This window comes from Sceloporus undulatus, chromosome 2 (genome assembly GCF_019175285.1).
Source record: "Sceloporus undulatus isolate JIND9_A2432 ecotype Alabama chromosome 2, SceUnd_v1.1, whole genome shotgun sequence".
In the NCBI taxonomy this organism is placed as follows: domain Eukaryota; kingdom Metazoa; phylum Chordata; class Lepidosauria; order Squamata; family Phrynosomatidae; genus Sceloporus; species Sceloporus undulatus.
The window spans coordinates 195,364,636-195,387,610 of NC_056523.1; the positions used below are offsets into that span (position 1 = coordinate 195,364,636).

At 42.7% G+C, this 22,975-nt stretch overlaps 1 protein-coding gene across 1 annotated transcript in view; it reads right to left on the reverse strand.

Moving 5' to 3' along the window:
* ZSWIM4 (zinc finger SWIM-type containing 4) overlaps positions 1 to 7,541 on the reverse strand; it is a 33,655-nt gene extending 26,114 nt beyond the window's left edge. The window contains exon 1 of the mRNA XM_042452098.1: positions 7,322 to 7,541. Within this exon, the coding sequence (XP_042308032.1) occupies positions 7,322 to 7,436 (115 nt within the window). The 5' untranslated portion in view covers positions 7,437 to 7,541. The remainder of the gene's footprint in view (positions 1 to 7,321) is intronic.
* Positions 7,542 to 22,975: the final 15,434 nt, after the last annotated feature.

Sequence of the window (22,975 nt, forward strand, 5' to 3'; positions counted from 1 at the left end):
GATATATTTCCCATTAGACAGTTGAACCTGTTAATTTTGCTTTTGTTACTTTTTGTAAATAAGGTTGCAGAAAGAGAGTTTTCCACAAGGAAAAAAATGAAAATGTAATTCTTAAAGAAATTCTGAAATGTCCAAGTACTGAATCTCAATTACTTTACACAGAATAAAAAATGAAACATAAATAATGTGGCAAGGTACCATGAATACCATCAGAAGAAGAGGAGGTAAAGCCGGCAATGTTTTATCCTAGCATCCATATTCCAATAGTCATAGTGCATTGTCTGGTTATTGCACAGATTCTGTCAGGAGGCTAAATGGAGAAAATGTTAGTTTATAATGTACAGTTGAAAGACCAGGCCTCGGGGCAGCAGCAAATCTTTTTCTTTATGCAAAATGTGAAAAATGAGATTTATTCCACACTTTATACACATTTTGCACCGTGTCTTCAGAGTCTCTTCCTTAATGCTTCTCCTAAACATTTCAATGCACTGCTCAATCATCTCTTCCAGACATTTTGAACTTCTGGAATCCACGACAGCACTCTGAGAAAGTTGTAGTCTCCAACTCCCACCCTAGTCAAGTACAAAATCTGCCTCAGGGTCTATTCTTTCAATGTAACCTATGAAAAACTAGGAAATATTGCAGGAAACTTTTAACCCAGGCACAGAGCAGGCAGGATTTACTGCCTACCAAAAAAAGCACAATCTACAGTCTGCATGGACTATGCCAGGAAATACATTTTCTAAACATTTCTCCTACACACACTTCACAGCCTGCAGATGGCTAAACAGCCCAGGGAGCCAAGGTATAGCCATCCCAAAACTGGAGATTAACACAGGATGGATGGATCTCTTTGAGATGACTGTTTGGCCACCATATTTGGAATAGGAAAGGATTTTCTGGAAATTAGATACAGATTCCTGGGACATTCTGCCTTATTCTGTAGCCAGCAATTCAGCTCCATAGCTTAAGCAACACAAAACTCCTTCGGGAGGCTGCTTTCTGAAATGCACCTGCTTACAGGCAATGTTGTGATGAAATCTGGCTTGCCCCAGGTTGGAAGCTGATGAATTGAAGTTGAACACAGGGCAAGTTGTGAAATAACTTCAAAAATACCATGGGGTCTTCATACAGCATAGTATGCCTTAGACCAGGGCCAGGAAACCATTGTCCCTCCAGATGTTTTGGTCTACAACTTTCACAATCCCTTAGCACTGAACATGCTGGCTGGGGCTGATGGGAATGATAGGCCAAATATAAATACACTAGATCCATGGTATCCGCTGGGGTTTGGTTCCAGGATCCCCCGTGGATACCAAAATCCCTGGATGCTCAAATCCTATTAAATATAGTGGCATAGTAAAACAGTGTCCTTTATATGAAATGGTAAAATCAAGGTTTGCTTTTTGGAATTTATGTATTTTATTAGTATTTTCAAGCTGTGGATGCTTGAATCCATGGATAAAGAATCCGTGGATATAGAAAGCCAACTGTAGGGTCAAAGGTTCCCCAACCTGCCTTGACCTTAAGCCCTAAGCCATGGCCCTTCCAATCATCATAAGAAATACTGAGTCACTTTCATTCAAACTGTTCAGAGTGATACAATGAAAATCCAACTGTTATCCAGCCGGTGTCTCACCACCTCACCAGGCCGTCTGGCTGCATTTTTTAAACACTAATGCTCTGCAATACTTTGGACTGGCCTAGAATTTACAAAGCTTTTGGGATCCTCTCCTGGGGATGTTGTAGCATGAAATTGTAATGCAATCTTTCCTTTGTACTTTGCTCCCTGTTCTGTCCAAACTACTCAAGATGCAAACTCATGTTTAGGCCAGGGGTAGGAATTACTCACACATGCACACATGAGCGACTCTCAGCTGAAAGTGCCAACAGCCTCCATTTAAAAGCATTGTGTTAGGGGAGACACAACAGCTCTGTGCTATTTGAGTAAAGATAACTATTCATACTACCAAATGAAGCAAGCATGTGCGATGGCTTGTAATGAATGAGCATACACAGCCGAGTCGCTATTAGAATAGGGAGTTGGCTTCAAGTCCCTCTCTCCCACATTTTATAAAATGGGCAGTCAGAGTACTAAGGCAACTAGAAGATGGCATCCCAGGTCAGGATGAACTCCTGGTAGGCACCAGAAACTGGTGGTCTATAGTGCTTCTGAACATTTAGTTAACATGGATAATAGACTGCTCTATCACTTGCATTTCATTTTATTTAAGTTATGATCTCAAGCACATTCCATAAGATGCATAGCAAAGTTTGGCTATGTAAAGAAATACTTTCCTTTTCTCTGTCTTGACCGTACTGTTAATTACAGCAAACTCCACTGAAGCAGCATAACATAAAATGATATCTCGCATTAATAATTTCTTCTGAAGCAAGAGTCCACAAACATGTTCAGTCGCTTCTGGTATAAAAGATGCTCCAAATTCTTTACCATTTAACTGCTCTTTAATCATAGAATCATAGAGCTGGAAGAGACCGCAAGGGCCATCCAGTCCAACCTCCTGCCATGCAGGAAATCTAAATCAAAGCATCCTCAACAGATGTCCATCCAGCCTCTGCTTAAAGACCTCCAAGGAAGGAGACTCTACTATACTCCAAGGAAGGAGTGTGTTCCACTGTCAAACAGCCCTTACTGTCAGGAAGTTCCTCCTAATGGTGAGGTGGAATCTCTTTTCCTGGAGCTTGCATCCATTGCTCCGGGTCCTAGTCTCTGGAGCAGCAGAAAACAAGCTTGCTCCCTCCTCAATATGACATCCCTTCAAGTATTTAAGCAGGGCTATCATATCACCTCTTAACCTTCTCTTCTCCAGGCTAAACATCCCCAGCTGCCTAAGTCCTTCCTCATAGGACATGGTTTCCAGACCTTCACCATTTTAGTCACCCTCCTTTGGAAACGCTCCAGTTTTTTCAACATAAATGCCCACCTTCTAAAATATTCTAATTTGAGATGGTTACCAGAAGATAACACGATGTCTTAAACAATGGGCATTCCTTACTATTACTTTTGTCTAGTCCAGTTGTTCACCCCACCTCAACAATAACTTGCTCTGTTTGCTTCACTAGAACCAAATTTAGCTTGAGTATTTTTTTAAAAAATGGGCCCAGCTATAAAGCCAGCACTCTTCATTTAGGACCCCATCATGGGCCAATGGTGAGGAGGTAGAGCAAAACAAGATGGCTACCATTTTAAATTTTATTATTTCAATATTTAATATTTATATTAACCAAAAGAATACAATTAAAATGCCAAATGTGATCAACCATTAAACTGAACATGATCACAACAGGTCCCACCAGACACAGTGACGCTTCCTTCTGAGTATATGCAGAGCTGCTTTTAAAAGGGGGAATTTTTGATCATAGGGCACAAGTGGCAAAGAGTTTCTTTTCATTTTCAGCTTTACCAAACATATATTTATGCAACACAGGTCCAAAACACACTGCAGAAATAATCCAGTTTGACACCACTTTAACTGCCCTGGCTCAATACTAGGGAATTCTGGGAACTCTAGTTTTGTGAGACATTTAGCCTACTCTGTCAAAGAGCTCTTGTGCCTCAATAAAATACAGTCCCCAGGATTCTCTAGCACTGAGCCAAGGCAGCTAAACCAGTCCCAATCTGGGTTATTTCTGCAGTGTGTTTTGGACCATAAATTCACACACTAATTTTTAAATAATGCACAATATGTATAGACCACATATCAAGCAGTTTCCAAAGTGATGCCAATATTATCTAGCGTAAGTAATCCTTACAATCTCTCTGTTGGGCACACTAGCGTCCTCCTCATACTGTGGGGCTGAGAGGATTTGAGCCAAACCCAAGAGACCACTGGCTTGCTTAAGGCCACCCAGACAGTTCATGGTTGCTGAAGGAAGCAGTTGAACTGGGAATTTCCTGCCACACAGCTCCCACTCTTAGTCAATTCATCAACTCTACACAGATGTGCTCTTTGTTGAACCCGTCTGTAAGATTTGCAGCCATCCTAAGGGATGTGCATAGACACACTGGATACGGACTGGATGACACACCAGCAGTCTTGGACAGACAGATTTGAACAGACAAGTTACAAGCATGACATACAATATGTCAATTATGTCAGCCCTTTAAGTATCAGAGAAACATGGTGGGATGGGGGTGGGGGAAGAGAGAGAGTAGAAGGAATGCGAATTTAGAATCAGAGGTCAGCCATCTGCTTCTAGGAGCCCTGGGCTGAACTATCCTTTAGCTGGTAGTTTTGCATCTCATATACAAAGAGTTAGAATATGGAGTTCAATTTAGCCACTGTAGCAAGGTTAATCATCTGCTTGCTTCTGTAGGATCAAAACAAAGTGGATGGTAGTTTAAGGAGGTAGCAGGGCAACTGCAAAGTGAATCAGAAAGGACAAAAAGGGTTCTGCTATGTATAATAGCTACAATCCATGCAGAACACAGCAGCTGTCAACACAATTTGTGGCAGATATAGAGCCAGTCCCATTATTAATTCCCTATCTCTGATTCCAACATGTTTGATTGCAGAGCACTCAGAAAGGTCCTTCACTGAAATACTCACTATTTCAAAATGCATTATTTATATGAACATGGAATATCAGTTCTCAAACATTTGTTAGCACACCACCCACAATCTGACATAACATCAAAGCCAAACACAGTCATGTGTCACTGTTCTCTAAACACCCTTCCAGAGAAACAAACAATTAGGTATCACATTCAAAATAGCTCCTCCAATACACCCATGATGCTACCTGGAAGCATATCAGAGAACTACAATGATCTAATAAACCCAGAATATAAGAAATATGCTGGACAAATCTAGCTGGTGAAGGAGAATTCCAGAAACTAGTTCAGATACACAGTGAAATGTACGGGTACGCTGTAAGCCAGGAACAGCTGTTGTCACAGCAAAAGCCTGAAACCAGTATGGACAGCTGACAAGATTCTCCAACCGAGCTAACCAGGGCCACTCAGCAGCTGAGGATAGCTTTCCTCAACTCGGATCTTTACAGCTGTGCTAGACTACAATTATCATCATGCTCAGTCAGAATGAGAAATGCTCTTCCCAGTTGACTCAGCCAACACATAGACATGCCACTTCCCTTCAATCTATTTAAATCTATTTTGCCCAACCAATTCCTCCATAAGCAGTAAGTTACAGTGGGACCTTGGTATCTGTGAGGGATCCGTTCTGGACACACACACACACACCCGTGGATGGCAAAAACCTTGGGACCTCAAATCCCATTGTCCCCAATGGCAGCGCGTGCACATGGCCATGCCACCATTAGGGACAATAGGACTTCAGGTAAACCCAACGGGACTTCAGGTAAGCCCCTGTTGTCCCCAAACAACAGGGGTTACCCTGAAATCTCATTGTCCCTAATGGTGTGAATGAACTGCACTGGAAACAATGGAGGCTCGCTGTCTGCCGATGCTTAAATCTGCAGATGACAAGCCCGTGGATAATGAAGACCCACTGTACTTTTAAAATTCCTGAACTTCAGATGCCAGTTTTCTATGGTGAAATGTAGAGACAAAACTAGCTTTCTTTTTCTTGTTTTTCAGGGGATGCCAAGTCCCAGACCATTGTCTGGGTATAGGAAAGGATGGAAGATGGATGAATAGACCAAGACTCAATCTAAAGAGATAGAGATCCTACTGGTTGATAAGTGGGCAAATTTGGGGCTGAAATACAACTTGCTCAAGATATGCTATGCTCTCTTTCTGAAGGATAAGGTGCATAGGTTGAGACTGGTCTTGGAGGCTGCACTGCTCCTATATGGTCATGCAGCAGCAGAGACCAGGAATGGCTTGGCCAAGCCTCAGTTGGTGCCTCAGCTGCTTCTCTTCCTGAGGAAAACAGATCTACTCCTATGGTCTGTGCCTCAATCACCTCATTTCTAGTTAATATAGTTTCTGTCTGGGGTTATCCTTGCAAAGTGTTTGTAAACTAGAGCTAGCACATAACATGGTGGCCAGCTTGTTCTCAGGTATGTGTTACATAAACCAAATAACATCTGCTTTAAAACAACTTCACTGACTGCCTAATTGTTTCCAAATCACATTCTTGGTGCTGTTATGTGTCCCACCTACTCAAGAGAGAGGGGCTTCTATGTAGCAACCTTAGTCGTAGGATTTCCTTTCCATGAAGATTAAGTCAATGCTCTCATTATTGGCCTTACTATTACTATTCTGAAATAGTGATTGATGCCACCCTTTGACTGAAATGAAATTGTAATGATAAAAAAATAAATTAAGTTGCTGGGCTTTAGTTTTGTGATTTTATTGTAAACTGCCTTAAGTGCTCCTTGAGTGGGCAAATTTTAAAATGTATTAAATAAGAACATCAAAAATATGGATATTTTGTAAAGAAAACTCAAGACAAGTTTGCCTTTCCAGCATTAACAGCCCGAATTCATTACCTCCTTTTAATATTAGCTCAAGAACAAGACCAAAGATTGCCCCTAAACAAATAAACTATAATAATATAATAATGGTGGGGTACAGACCACCAGAAAGAGGCGGCCGGGAGCCGCCCCTCTTTTCCGCATAGCCATGCTGCAGCAACCAAATTGCGTGGTGCGGCTACGCGGAAAGCAAAGAGTGCTGAAAAGTGGCTCCTTTTAGCACCGCTGCCAACTGCCTACGGCGGCACAAGCACGCTGCTGCTGCGCACACCCATTTGGACGGTGCGCAGCAGTGACTTCATAGGGTTGCGGGGCGTCTGGAAACGGTCCCCCAAGGCAACCCTAGCATGTCGCCAGGACATGCTAAAGGGCCCGTCTGTCCAGCGCCAATAAAGCAGGAAGTGCATCAATATGTCACATGGTGGGGTAGGCAAAGTGTGGCCCTCCAGATGTTGCTGAATTACAAACTCCTAGGCAGCATAGTGTGTGGTAAAGAATTCTAAGAGCTGCAGTTCAGCAACGTCTGGTGCCTTTCTCCCAACCTTGTCCTTTGGTCTCACATGGAGAGCTGTGTGTTGTCTTGCTCCAATCATTTGGAAGCCCACAAAGGAAATGAACAGCAGCCTTGAGTACTGAAATTGTCACCCGGAAATATAAAAGGGTGCCTCTTTCTCAGGCTGCCTCTAGAAGTTCAACTGGCAGCCAGTCCCATATTTTGGTCTGGATAAAATGCTGTGGCAGACCAAGCTAAATTTTCCCCTTCTGTTCTTTCAACCATAGGGAAGCAAAGTTTTATCTCTGCTTCAGTACTGCCACAGAGGCCAACATGCTGTTACTTATAACCCAGTGTGCAAAATACATTAAAAACAAAAGCTTCTGGACCAGTTGGTTCACTCACCTACTTGCAGGACACGGTCAACAGCACCTGACTGTAGCAAATTCAGGCCACGATTAAAGGGCACACGCGAGTCTCGCTCACCCTCTGGAGGGTGATAGCCGAGGGATGAGTACATGCATATTTCCCGTTCACTCCGTGGGAAGGACCAGAAAACGATGCGCTTTTGCACAGGCTCTGGGACACGGGAGAAACGCTCTTCCACCTGGACAACAGGGAAAAGGAAAAAGACAAGACATCTGTAGAACTACCAACTGTAAAGCAGGAATACCAAGGACAGTCTTCTCCCATATAAACTTGCCCTTAAAATCATCCATCAAGGTCATGCCCATCTTCAAAGGCATCAGTCAGGACCAGAACATTTTTCTGTGGTAGCACCTCAATTTTGGCATTTTCTCTCTCAAAGTAGAAGGTCTTAGGTTTTCAGATACCAAGAAAGAGATGTTTTGTTTTTGTTGTATTTACATTTTCTGGCGATGTTAATGACAGATTTTATTTTTCTCTCTTAGATTAATTTTATAGTATTAATTTTACTTTTATTGATATAACTGTTAAAGCCACTTTGAATGTTTGGAGTAAGTAAAACAGCAAAATCAGAGGTAAACAAATAGATGCATTCTCTAGGCCCTGCATAACTATGGATAAGTCAACAGCATAGCTCCAAACCATTCTGGGATAAGGATACAAAAACACTGATGTATATTTCTGTTGTTGTGTGCCTTTAAGTTGCTTCTGACTCATATTGACGCTAAGGCAAACCTATCACAGGGTTTTCTTGGCAAGTTTTGTTCATTAGGGGCACTGCCTTTGTCTTCCTCTGAGGCTGAGAGAGTATGACTTGCCCAATGTCACTTAGTGGTTTCCATGGCTGAGTGGGGACTCAAATCCTGTTCTTCAGAGTCTTAGTCCAATGCTCCAATCACTATACCATGCTGGCTCTGCCCCAAGGTAAACAAGCATACTACATCCAAACCTTTACAGCAACTACATGTGACCTTTTCAGACTCAAGGGCTGCACATGCAAAAGCAAACTATATGACACTAGCAAGTTATGGGTGTGTGGAATTGGTTGGGGAGAAATGAGGGCACCACAGAGAGCTGTATCTAAAGCCTTGGGGGTCCAAAGCTTGTGCACCTCTGCACTATACTAACCACAAGATAAAGAACCCAGTAAGCAAGAAAAATCTCTCATATGTACTAATACGACATTTTTACACACCAGCATATGACTAAAAATACTCTTGATTTTAAATTTGAAAATGTCAGTATAGTCCTGCATGTGGACCACCAGGTGTTTGAGATTCAACCCTTCCTGGAGCAATACATTTGAGAGCACAAGGATGAATAATATACTAAAATTCCTCCAGCTGTGGGATGGGGGAGGAAGGCAAAATGACTGGGAACAGTGATACTGGAAGCCACAGGACTGCAGCAGGGCTGGGAAAGGAATGCAAATAGCTATCCAAAGATATGACCTCCATGCATCATCTACTGTAAACGAATGGCACAAAGCCAATAGTGTGGCTAGTTCAGGAAGAGGAAGAGAGTCGTGGAGAGGCCTGGCTGGGACCAGGATTTTCACTGTTTTGCCAGTCCCCTGCTCCAATAGCAGTTAACTCCTCTAGGCTCCTTGAGAGTATATAGGAGCTGTTTTTGCAGCCATCACAAAGAAAAGGCCACTTAGCTTATTTCTCATATTGACTGCAAACTGATTAAAGCTTTTCCTCCAAACTTTATGAGATCACTCAAGCCCACCAAAAGTAGGGTGATAATGGGTGAACATCCACTATCATTCAGCACAGGTTACTACAATCTCCTACCTACCATGTTAAAGAACTATCTCAGATACCACAATAAACTCAGCCAAGCAATGCCAGAGTTTCATCATGGCAATTGTTTTGAAAGATCTAGTTGCAGCAATAGACACTTTCCGACTTCTAAATCAATACTCTAGTTTTCTGTGCAAATGATGCATAAATTGGCCTTCCGTGCTATTTTAGGTGCTGGACTCCCACACAGTTGCCACCACCGGGCACTGACTGAAACCCACAAGGAAAACACTTCCCCCTATTGCAGTGTAAACAGTGGTCATGTAAAGTTTTGACATTCAGAGACTGGCCACAGAGGATCAGGCAGGCTCCCATGGGTCCAGTTGCATGTAATTTTCTCCCAATCAAGTTTAGTCAGCGCACAATTATGACCAAAAAAAAAAGGATCAGGACCTCATGCTGCTACATTTAGTAGGAAGTGAAAGTAGCTATCTAACTGCTGTTAATGTAAGCGCTTTCCTCAAGGGGAAGAAAACGTTTCTCCTATAACAAGTAATAATCTGCTTATTAATGTTTTCATCTCCTTCACTGTTCTTTTTCCACTATTACCCCCCCCCCAAGTCCTCTCCAACTGAAGATGAAGAAAAGAAGTTTAACTAAATCTTTGCCTATTTTCTACCCAATAATTTCATCTAATCTTAGATAGGCAACCTGGCTGCAATGGAAAAGTAATTCACATTAACATAGACTACTGTCGCTTTTTTAAATAAATGCATCCAAAACTATTAATAAAAGCATGCATGTATCTTTCATGTTCCTGCCATTTGGAGACAAACAACCACCATGAGATTTTTCTTTTCTTTTCTGAATTCCACACAAGCAAATCCTCTTGACTAAACATGCATATATTTGAAAAATATGCACGCACACGCACACACACACACACACACACTTTAATCAATAGATAAAATGCATAAAAATGAATTAAGAAAAATGCAAAACAAAACACTGATACATTTCTGCACAGAAAGAAAAGAAGCCTTGCAACATGATACACAATGTGGGGAGGAGGAGGAGGCTGGGAATGGGAGATTTGAGTAATGCAATGAAAACGAAACAAATTTTGCATCTTTAAACTTTGGCATTACTACTGTTTCTCTTCTCATTATAACTAATCACCTTCAGCAGGATCCCATGGTTTTCAACTCCAAAAGCATGCTAAAGCCTTCTTTTTGTTTTACCAGATGGGCAAAGGACAAAGGGATAATTTAAACCTAACCTACATAGAACTGGATTCCCAGGATTAAAATGATAGCGACAAGACACATGCATATCCAGCTTTGACATGTTTTTTATTTTCAACACTAACTGTTATACAGTCACCTTGACTACTGGAGTTTCTTCCTAGTCACCAATCTCAGACACCCTCACCAAATCCATCTCTACACCTCACTGCTACGCTTTCACTATCCTTCTCCAGAAATCTTTCACTGAAACTCTATCTTTGAATCAGGCTAATTCAGTGGTTCTCTTTTCTTTTCTTTTTTTATCCAAGACTCTCTTCACATCTACATACAGACGTCACACACACAGCCCGCTTGATATAAAATGAATAAAATATTTTGTGCAGTGTGTGTATTTTTGCTTGCACATTGATTTACATTCATATTTTAACATTTTATAGGAAAAGAACATTGTTCAAATTAGAAAATTTTATTTAAATAAATTCAGTGCCTAACAGGTGTGTAAATTTTACACATACCATCTCAAACACAGCCACACTCACATGCTCCAGTGCTTACAGATAGGTACTCTCAGTCATGCTCTTTCATTCACTCACACAGATGCTCATTTCCACGCTCACACAGTCACACAGAAATGTTGTTCTCTTGCTTTATATACATGCAAGTATACATAAGTGCATATGCGAGTACGTAAAAAAAGAGATGAAGAGTGTAACGGAAGTGGAGGCACAGAGATCAGGGGCCCCAAGTCCCATGCCCACCCCATAGTTTGAGAACCATTGGGCTAATTCAAGCTCTTACTCCATGTGCAACTTCCTCTGCTTGTATTTCATCTTCTCAGTCCTGTCTATACCCCATCACTGCTTCCTGGGTTAAAAGCTGCTTCTGTCAAGCCAATTTGCTTTCTGGGAAGTCCCCAGGGGAGACAGGGACATCTTTTGCATAGGGACCACAAAGATTCAACTACTACAACTTATAGTAGTTACAATGTTCATCCACTTCCGTTAGCTAGCCACCAGAAGGCAGCATGGAACAGTGATATGAGTGCTGGGTGGGCTTTTGGAGAGACTGGGGTTCAAATCCTCATTTGGCCATGGAAGCCCATTGGGTGGCCTTGGGCAAGTAATGCTATCTTGGTCTCATAAGAAAGCAATGACACAATCCCCTCTGAACAAATTTGGCCAAGAAAACCCCACGATAGGCTCACTTTACGGTTGCCATAAGTCAGAAGTGACTTGAAGGCACACAATAACAAACTAGCTACCACATGATAAGTCCTTCTCTCTTTTTGGCTACTGTTTAATCCAACTCTGAAAATTTTCTGTGCATGCATCTTGGACCTACTGAGGAGCCATAAAGGAGCAACTCCACATATTTAACAGCAGCAGCCAGAAACACAGGATACAGAAATTTCAATTTAAGCAAATTTCAATGCCCCAGGCAAAAAAATTCAAATGGAGATGGAATTGTATCCCATTAGCTTGTGAATGTGCAATTCACTAAAAGCACAACCTTCATTTAAATAAGTGGGAGCCACACAGCTGTAGTAGCTATTGACTTCATTTGGGTGTATATAGAAGAACCTCCCTGGTGACTTCAACTCAAGGATTAGGTTCCATCCAACTCACACTTTGCTGTTTTTGACTGCACCAAAACTCACCACCCAATCTGACTGTGTCACCGTAAACACAGTCTCACTTGTATTTCAGCCAATATGACTCCCAATAGGGAAAAGATTCAAGAAGGCAAGCTTAATGGCTAGATCTATATCCCAAAAGTAGTTTCAGTCAGAAAGATGTTTGGGCAAAACAGCACCTCAGTCCAGAACACAGTTGGAAGGGGCTATGGAACAGAGCAAGGCTATGCTGAAAATGGAGGTTGAAAGTACAAAAAGGAGAGGATCAGCAAGTGTGGGTTCCTATGACAGATTGCCCCTTCATCCAATCTGCTTCTCCAACCATGTGCATGCATCAGGAAGACTCCAGAACTCTAATATGCCAGTCATCTTTGGTCCAAAACATACTGCAGAAATAATCCAGTTTGAGACGGCTTTAACTGCCATTCTTCAATGCTAGGGAATTCTAGGAATGGTAATTTTGGGAGGCATTTAGTCTTCTCTGTCACAGAGCTCTGGTGCCACAATAAACAACAATTCCCAGGACTCGCTAGCACTCAGTCAGGGCAGTTAAAGCTGTCTCAAACTGGATTATTTCTGCAGTGTGTTTTGGACCTTTGTGAATGATACTGTTTGGTAGAGATGCACACTCCATCCAATGAAAACAGATTTGAAGCAGAGCAGTTCAAATGCAGGTTTACCATCTCAGACAAAAGGGCATTATAGGTTGACATGGCAGCTTCAAGTGAAATTTACTGTCTCAACAGCGCCAGTCCCCATCTGATGAGCTGATGAGGTACGAAGATAGAACCACTGGCAGCCCATGGTCCAGTCAAGGTGGGTAGGCAAGTGGGTGGATGGATGAGGTTTCTCTCGCTCTCTCTCATTCATGTCCACACACACACAAACACACACACAATAGGCCATTTAATAGCTTATTAAATGCAAATGCACTCTATTGCAAGATGAAAACTCACCAAGAGGTTATGGAGAAAAGACAGTCCTTGCCTCCCTCTCCCTCCTCCTTCTCAAGCTAATTAACCATGCCACCAAGTTCTCATGCTTGAGTAAAGATGGAGGAGAAGAGAATGACTATCTATAGCCAGGATAGAGAACATGTAGCATTCAAGATGTTTTTGGACTTCAACTTCCATCAGTCTTAGCCAGCACAGCACAAGGTCAAGCATGAAAATAACTGTAGTTCAGCAACATCTGGAGGGCTACAGGCTCAGGATACCTGGTGTAGGCACTCCAAATTCACTATTAGCACAAGGAAGAGGTTAGGCAAGACAGTTCAGCAGTCATCTATATCAATGCTATCTGATGTCAAGAACTGGCAGGATTTTCTCCCTGCATCATATTTATGCTCATTTACTACAACTGTTGTTTTCCTGGAAACTCACCACTGATCATGAGCCACTGGCTCGCAGACTGGCACCCATCCATGGACCACCAATTTGAGTAATAATGATCTATGGACCACCAATTTTAATAATAATTTGATAGTTTGGACCAGTGGATTAATAAACTCCAGGATTGTCCTGTGGATCTTGAAACATACCCCCTCATTAAAATATTTTCAAATCCCTGGTGAAAAGTTTAAAAGGAGGAACCCGGTCCAGACCTCTTATTCATTCACTCTCATTTTAGGCACTCAGGTACTTCGACCTGGGAGTTTCACTCACCAATGCTAGTGACAAGTGACTCTTGTTTGACTAATTTCCTAGCCCAACACTGAAATTAAGCTCTGTTATCTCATTGTATGGAAACTGAAGCTGCTTAGAAAGAATTATCAGGTTGAAGGAAGGAAGTAGCCAAGCTTTGATCTTCAGGAATCATTGGTGAGAGAGTTTCAGACAGGGTGGGTGAGATTTATGAGGCAAGCAAGGCATCTCCCAGACAGCATACATTGTAGGATCATGACACTCTCTCCTGGGCTTTGCCCAGACTAGCCTTAAGACTCTGTGGTACTCCGTGTCTACCTAATATCAGCTATTCCTCACTCCACCTATTTCTCATCCTTCACATCCAGAGAAAGTTTAGAGATGATACCATATCATAACAACATCCTCCAAACCAAGCAGAATAGACATCAGCCTGTGAAAGGGAGGACTTAGCACAGGAAGGAAGGACTAAAACAGCAAGGAGACGAGAAGGCCAGACAAGAGGGATGAAACAGCATCAGAACAAATAGAAGTTGGATGTAACACATGATTACAAGGAGGAGGCAAGAGGAAGTCAAGAGATAATATTCAAACTCATCCCTCAATGGATTTGGAAACATGGCTATAAGTACAGATCAGAAGACAAGGGAGGATAGGAGCTGCCCCTGAAGTCATCCCACAGGAGGCAATCCATTAGTCAAGTAGTAGTTGCCAGCCAGTAGGGAGGAAATCGGAAAAGTCCAGTAAATCACATATATAAGACTCATCACCACTGGGTCATCATGTCTGCCTCCACACCTCCCATCCCCTCCACACAAAAAGGATGTCTCCTGGGCAAATGCTATTTAGAGAGGGAACCCCTTAATCATCTCAGTCAACCAGAACTTGACCCCTGAGGAGAGGATGCTACAAAACTACAAAGCAAGCATATCGAAGTGTGAATGGCAAGCTGATGGCTTGGCAGCAGCAGAAGAGGAAAGAAAGAAACAGGTCTGACACCCCAAGCCAGCAAGAAAAAGGACAGCTCCAGAAGAGGACAAATAGGGAGGAGGGGAATGAAGAGACGTGAATTAGGGTGGAAAAAGAGAGAGAGAGAAAGGAAGGAACATTAGGGTAGGCTTTGTTCCAGCCAGGGTAATAACCCTCATTTTTCCTTCCCCAGTGCCTTTAACATCAGCCTGGATATGCTTAGTTCAGCAGATGAAAACACACACACAGACAGTTTACAACACCACCACCTGCTTCATGCTCTGCACCTCCACCTATTGTCAAAGGGACAGCAACCACCCCCTCTCCAAAGAGCATTAAATACTAGTCTGTTCTGGCAGGCTTCCCCAGATGATTTTTAAATTGTGAATTTTAAATGTGGACTTCTTATTTGTCTTTTAAATTGATGTGTGCTTTAACTGATGTCATGAATTGTGTTAATTGCTGTTGTTCCTTGCCTCAATCCATGAGGAGAGGCAGGTAAATAATAATAATAATAATAATAACAACAGTAATAGTTGTTGTTATCATCATCACCACCACCACCATCATTATAGTCTCAGATATCAATTTTCCATCGCCAGGCCCTCATCTAGGTGCAAGTCTGTGCATGTGAGAGAGACAGATATAAAAATAAATAAATAAACAAGAAGGAGAGTCCACTCTCTGTGGAAAATGCAAATGCCACCCCCTTGCTGCACTTTGAGAGGAAAGAAAGCATGGCATAGTGGTTTGAGAGCTGATCTGCAATTCTGGGGACCAGGGTTTAAATCCCTGTCGGCCACAGAAACACACTGGGTGACCTTGGGTAAGTCACACTCTCTCAGCCTCAGAGGATGGCAGTGGCACCAACCCCCTCTGAACAAATCTTGCCAAGTAGAAAACCCTGATCAGTTCACCTTTTGTTGTTTTTGTTAGCTGCCTGTGAGTTGACCTCAACTCATGGAAACCCTGTGAATGAGACTTCTCCAAGCCCCACTATCCTGTCTCTCTGCTCAGGCCCATGGTCTCCCTGATTGAGTCTTTCCACCTGGCACATGGTCTTTCTCTCTTTCTACGGCCTTCCACCTTCCCCAGCATCACTGTATTTTCTAGTGATCTATGCCTTCTCATGATATGCATGACAGACTCAATTTAATCATCTTGGTTTCCAGAGAGAGTCCAGGCTTCATCTGTTCAAGGATCCATTTGTTTTGTTTTTTGTTTTGTTTTGTTGTTGTTTTTTGGCTGTCCAGGTATCCTCAGTGCTCTTCTCCAGCACCAACTCTCAAATTCAATGACTTTCTTTCTATCCACTTTCTTCACTGTCCAGCTTTCACATCCCTACATGGTGATAGAGAATACAATGGCTTAGATCAGTGGTTCCCAACCTCTGCTGCAAGGAGCCCTTAGGTCTCCGTGTGCACTTCTGCAGCCGCTCCAGGAAAATGAAAGAAATAAAAATTGAATGAAATGATAAGAATATATTATTATGTATACTGAACACCATTAATTTGTAAGACATAAAGTAGGCCTCTTAGGGGCTCCACCATAGAAATAAGGGCTCTGTGAGTCAAAATGGTTGGGAACCCCGGCTTAGACTATGCTTACTTTATTATTCAGAATGATCTCTTTACATTTTAGGATCTTATTTCATGGCTGCCCTTCACATTCCTAGTCTTCTTTAGATTTCTTGATTGCAGTTTCTGTTCTGATCAATGCCTGATAAGTTGGAAATGACTAGAAGGCACACAACAACATAAACAACAACAAGGAGAAGGAAGGCCTCTGCCCCAGGGGAGAGAGGGAGGCGGTGAACTGATTTTCTTCTTATCAAATCAAATGAGTTTATTTTCTTCTTATCCACTTTCTTCACTGTCCAGCTCTCACATCTGTACATGGTGATGGGGAATACAAGGATTTGGACCATTCTGACTTTAGGGTGGCCATAATCTGGAAATGACTTGAAGGCACACAACACATACACACTGCCAGGAGGAGGAGGAGTGAAGATAGGAGAACATCAACAACCTAAGATATGTGGATGACACAACAATACTAGCAGAAAACATCAGGGACTTGGAACACCTGCTAAGGAAGGTCAAGGAAGAAAATGCAAAAGCAGGCTTACAGCTGAACATAAAGAAAACAAAGATAATGACCATGGAGGATCTACACAAATTCAACCTAGAAAATGAGGAAATCAAAACAGTTAAAAGATTTCTCATACCTGAGATCAAACATTGTTCAGAACAGAGATTGCAGTCAAGAGATAAAGAATGGGAAGAGCAGCCATGAAAGAACTAGAGACGATCCTAAAGAGTAAAGATATAAAATGGAGCACTCAAGTTAGAATAGTCCAAGCCATGGTATTCCCAATCACTATGTATGGATGTGAGAGCTGGACTGCAGAAAAGTGAATAAAAAGAAAATAAACTCATTTGAGATGTGGTGCGGGAGAAGAGTGCTGAGGACTGCACTTTTGACTGCAGCCAAGAAATCAGAAGAAGACTAGGACTTGGAAGGTCAGCTATGAAGGAACTAGACAAGATCCTAAAGTGTCATAGAATCATAGAGTTGGAAGAGACCGCAAGGGCCATCCAGGCCAGCCCCATTCTGCCATGCAGGAACTCTCAATGACAGCATCCCCGACAGATGGCCATCCAGCCTCTGTTTAAAGACCTCCAAGGAAGGAGACTCCATTACAATTCGAGGAAGGAGTTTGTTCCACTGTCCAACAGCCCTGACTATCAGGAAGTTCCTCCTAATGTTTAAGCGTGAATTAAAGCCTCATCTCCAGAGTAGCAGTCCAATGCACAAACTACTAGCCATGCACAAGCCATGCTGGCTCTCAACAAAAAGTCTACTAATTTATTTTTCTTGAGTAATGAAGTAAACGAGAGACGTCATACTTTGGACATAGCATGGCATGACATGACTCACTGGAAAAGATTATCATGCTTGGTATGGTGGAAGGCTGTAGGAAAAGAGGGCAATGGCACAACAGGTGATTTGACTCATTCAGGAAAGCCATGGCCCTGAGCTTGCAAGACCTGAGCAAGACCCCTGATGATAAGTGAGGCTCTTGCAGGTGTCTCATCTATAGGGACACCATTAGTTAAGCTAAACTAATGGCAAATAGTGAGTGGGGAGAGAAAAAAGTGTTAAAGATGGCTTTCCTTTCTAATTACAGAGGTAATCAGGATTAAGAAGCAAAAGCTATAATTCACTTCCTTCACTCCCTCTGGAGTACTTACTTTAGATTTTCGCATGCAGAGACGAGAGATGAGAAAATTACTTCTGACTACAATTCCCAGAATTCCCCAACCACAGCAAATAAGTGGTCATTCTATCTGAAGGATTTGGGAAACTATGGCCTGTACAGACAGGCCAAATAAGCTGCTTCGAGTCACTTTGGAGGTATGGTATTCAATGAGCATGCGTCCTAGAGTCCAAAGCTGCACCAAAGCCACGCTCCGGTCCTAAGGACTGGAGTGCAGCTTGGTGTGGCTTGACTCTTAGGACTCATGCATCACTGAAATACCATACTCCAAATGACTCGAAGCACTTATTTGGCTGTCTGTAACAGCCTATAGGGTAAACATAACTCTTATAACTCTGGAAGAGATGTTCGACCTGTTCCATTAACTTAGGTTTCAATATCCCTGCTTTTATTTGAATGCCAACCCGAGCAACTGTAGTTGATTCTATCCTGTTTAATGTCATCACAAAGCCCCATATACTGTAATGTCATCAGGCTTTGTCCTTAGATCTCAGGTTTGGACCATGAAATTTAGGACTTGCAAGAGTGCTGAGGTGTCAGGCCTAAGGATTCCCCTCAGTGGGCAGGGATGTCTCTTGGCAGTTTATTCCTCTGTGCTGTTTGGCAAATTTTAGCAGTTCTCTAATATGCAAAGTCCCAGGGTTGCCAGACTGAAAACTGGAGATGTCTCCTGTACCTTAAATGGTTGTGAAAAAGCGAATTTCAGCAAGTGTGCTTGTTAACTGGCTGGGTGACAAGCAACTGAATTCCCCCTTCTGCACAACTGTCAAAGGTCAGGAGCCCTCTCCATTTTTTATTTTGGCAACCCTAGGCATAACAGTTAACACCTGAGAATGCCAGTTAAACCATGCCCAACCATAGCAGAAGGCTTTCAGAAGGTCTGTCAGCCATTCCAATCTTCTTATAAAGAACCTGTAGACATTCAACTGAGGGTTGCCATAAGTCGGAAAGACTTGAAGGCACACACAACACAACAGACTGCAGTAGGAACAAATGAGTCATCTGCGTTCTTTGCTTTTACTCAGGCTATTTGCCATTTTACCATTCTTCTCCAGTTTGGAGAAATCCTTCTGGAGCTATTCTCTACATGCTGGAGGATTTTGACATCCAGATGACTGATGGTCACTGCTGGAGCAACTAGAAAGGCCACAGCCCTTATGAGGATCCATCAAGCTGATGCTCCAAGCTCATGGAGGGAATACTGTTTTGAATTCCCACTTCTGGGGACAATACCACTCCTACAGACCTGGCCAGACTTAGGATCTGCAGGGAAGGCTCTCCTGTTAGTCCTGCCACCCTCAGAGACATGTTTGATAGAGACAGGGGGAGAAGGGGGTTTCAGTGGCAAGGTCCAGACTCTGAAATTCCCCCCTTGATGGCTAAGTTGCCCCTCCCTTTTTGTACTTCCACTGGCAGGCAGACTTTAGAAAAAGTCAGGCAAAACTCTTTGGTACTGACTTCATAATCTAGGGTGCACTACATTATAGAAATATCATACATTTCTAAAACCTTTAATCTATAACTATCATCACTTGTTCCCATTTTAAGCTTCATTGCATCTTTACTGCAGACACACGCTGAACCTGACACTGATTGTCTGTCTGTTTTTCCAGCCCCCCCCCCCCGCCCAATTCCTCCAATGCTGATGGTCCTTAAAAAGCCTGGCTAAACAAAGGATGAGAAGGAAAAGGGCAGAGAATAAGAAAACTTTGCAAAAGCGTGTTTTGTCAAAGGTTTTGTTACTGAAATAACTGTAGAAGCAAGAGAGAATCTGGGGTAGAACGAACAACCCCTTCCAAAGACCTCCCAACTTGCATAGGCCAGGAAGGAGATGCTATGGGGAATTCCCCACCTTCACCAATGTTTGCAACATTTTCCCTCCCCTTGACATCAAGGGGAGGGAATTTACTATGCCAGCTCCTGTGCATATTTTCCCCTTGCTTTGGGCAGTAGGAGATAATGGAAGGTTGGCAACCTCTAAATCGGAGGCTTCCTTAATCGAGCCTGGCAAGCACCCACACCCAATGCTTCTTCTTGGCTCCTTGTGCCTTTGAATTGTCACTAGAGCTTTGAACCAATGTTCCTGGTGCACCTCCAAGGTTTCATGTGTTGTCTCCCAAGCCAAATTCCTTTCCAGCAGTACAACGCTTTTGCAACACCTTCCCACTAATCCAAGCAAGTTGATAGTCTGTGGTAATGGCAGCCTTACACTGTACATACATGCTTACTCTCCAGATATGACCCCCTTGAATTCACTGGCAAGATGCTCCAGATGCAAATTACTGGAAAAAGATTCCACCTAAGCATTAGAAGAACTTTCTGATGATAAGAGCTGTTGGACAGTGGAACACATTCCCTTGAAGTGTGCTGGAGTCTCCTTCTTTGGATGTTTTTCAACAGGCGGGATGGCCATCTGTTAGGGTGCTTTGATTGTGAGTTCTGCATGGCAGGGGGTTGACTGGATAGCCCTTGAGTCTCTTCCAATTCTATGATTCTAGTTTACTGTGATTGCACTGTTAATGTTCTGTGAGTTCAGAGCAGGAAATGCCTCCAAGAAGCCAGCAAAGTGGACCAGATGTGTTTGTGTTGAACTAAAGGTAGCACCATTTTACTATGCCATTGTATTTAACAGGACTTGAGTGGCCACAGATTTTTGTATCCACAGAGGCCTGGAACCAGACGCCAGTGCATACTAAGGACCCACTGTATATATTGTTAGTTTTTGATTATGATGATGATATACAGTATTTATTTTATTTTTTGCTGAAACATGTCGAACCACTATCATATTGAGGGCAGGAAATTAACTATTCTTTCCATGCTATTTCTGCTCTTGGTACCTCATTTTCTGTTAAAGAAGTAATGTCTAGGAACAATCTACTTCATTAACTGAGGTATGCCTGAACACTAAAGTTAGGATTGTCCAACCATAGTATTCCCCATCACCATGTAGGATGTGAAAGATGGACAGTGAAGAAAACTGGTAGAAAAAAATAAATTATTTGAGATGTGATGCTGGCAAATATGTCGATGGCCAAAAAGAGAACAAATGGTTTTTAGAAGAGATCAACAGAACTCTCCTTGGAAGCCAAGATGCCGAAACTAGGCTGTTGTACTTTGGACACATCATGAGAAGGCAGGACTAGAAAGCCATCAATGCTAGGAACAGTGGAGTGTAGTAGTAAGAGATGAAGACCACACACCAGATGGATAGACTTAATCTCCTATGTAAAGCCTATGGCACTATATAAAAAACATCATCACATCATCATCATCACATCATCATCATCATCATTGTTTTATTTATCCACGCTATTCCAAAGATCAGCGGAAAACAGCAAGTAAGCTAATTAGCAAGTAAGCTAATCATCATCATCATCATCATCATCAAGAAAACCACAGTCCTGAGCTGGAGAACCTGACAGAGCAGCTGAAGATGAAGGTCTTGGAGATATTCATGTCACTATGAATCGAAGTCAACTTGAAGGCAGCTAACAACAACAACCTGTGTGCGGTGTAGTAATCTGAGTGTGGGACTAGGACTCTGGAGAAGATCTGATTCCCACTTGGCCATAGAAACCTACTGGTGACCTTAGCTGAGTCACACACTCTTGCCCCAGAAAAACCCATGGCAGGTTTTGTTGTTGCTGGAGCATTCCTGGTTATTCCCTGGATAAGTCCACTTATTGTGATGTGTGGGAAAATCTTTCCTGTGATCATGCAAATGTCCCAGGAAAATGCCTTTTAAACCCCTGATTTTTTCTGATTTCCCCCTGAGTGATAAGTCCATAGAAATCACTTGAAGACACACAACAACAAATCTGTATTCTGTCTTCAACACAGTGACCTCTCCTGGTCATCACAGAGACTAGTATTTCAGAGTTTAGACATCAGAGCTTTGCGAACTTAATCGGAAGTGTGTGCTACCAGGTCACACTAGTTGCTGTGACACAACCATCTGCATGTGCCATAAGCAACAATTAACTCAAGCTATTGTGAGTTTAGAATAACCACCCACAGAAAAAGCTGCCACGGCTATGGTCTTCTTCTCTAAGTGTCCTGCCAGAAGGAGTCCTTCTGCCTCTCTTGTTGAATGGAGCATTTAGCCACTACCAGTAAAGCTTGTGTTGTTATGTGCCTTTGAGTCATTTTCGACTTATGACGACCTATCATAGGGATAGAGAAAATATCAGGAATGTAATTGGATAGCAATTCATAGCATAGTTTAAGATGAGGGATGATGGGAGTTTTAATCCAACAACCTATAGAGAACAGATTCCCTGGTTCTGCAGTTCAGAGATTACCTAATAGCTGGTCTTAAGAGGAGGCTCAATGTAGCATCTCTACATGGATTCTACTCTGGACACCGCTCTCCAGCACAGAGACATAAAACTACTCAAGCAGAAGTGTGGGAAAGGCAGTGTCTTTGAGGAATTTCCACTCCTACGCACCATGAAAAAGGTGCATTTTCAAGTGTGAAGTGATGCGATCAGTGTTAACAGCAATGCCCTGCCCCAGAGGGACCTGGTCCCATCCTGCATTACCAATTAAAAGGACAAGCAATGAGACGACTCCTTTCCTGTTAGATTCCCTCAAGAACTGCTACCAATCTGAATATACCAGCGATGGGAATGTGTGACTTTCCAACATGTGGATTACAGCTGTCATCTTTAGCCAGTTGTGGGAGCAGATAGCCAGCTGGTTAGATAGATGGACATCTTGATCTGGTATGGTGCGGCTTCCTTTTTAAATGATGCTCTGAGTTTATTCAAGGGTGGGAGAAAGAAATGTCCCTTAGCCATCAGACGTTAGGGTAACTTTGACATGACACTCACCTCTGACTTCACACAATTAGAGCCACACCAAGCCAGTCTTTGGAAAAATTAGTTTTTAGACAACACCTCCCAGACTGCCTAGCCAACTGCAGGATTCTGGAAGCTGGGTCCAAAAAAGTAAGGCCGCTTACAACGGGCCAAGCGGCGCCGTCGTTGCACACAGGAATACGTGCGAGGGGCGGCGCTTCTGGAGTGCCTTGCCCCTCGCACGTATTCCTACGGCAAGATGGCGGCACCCTATACAGACGGCGTGGCCATCTTGACGTAACGGACGCGCAGTG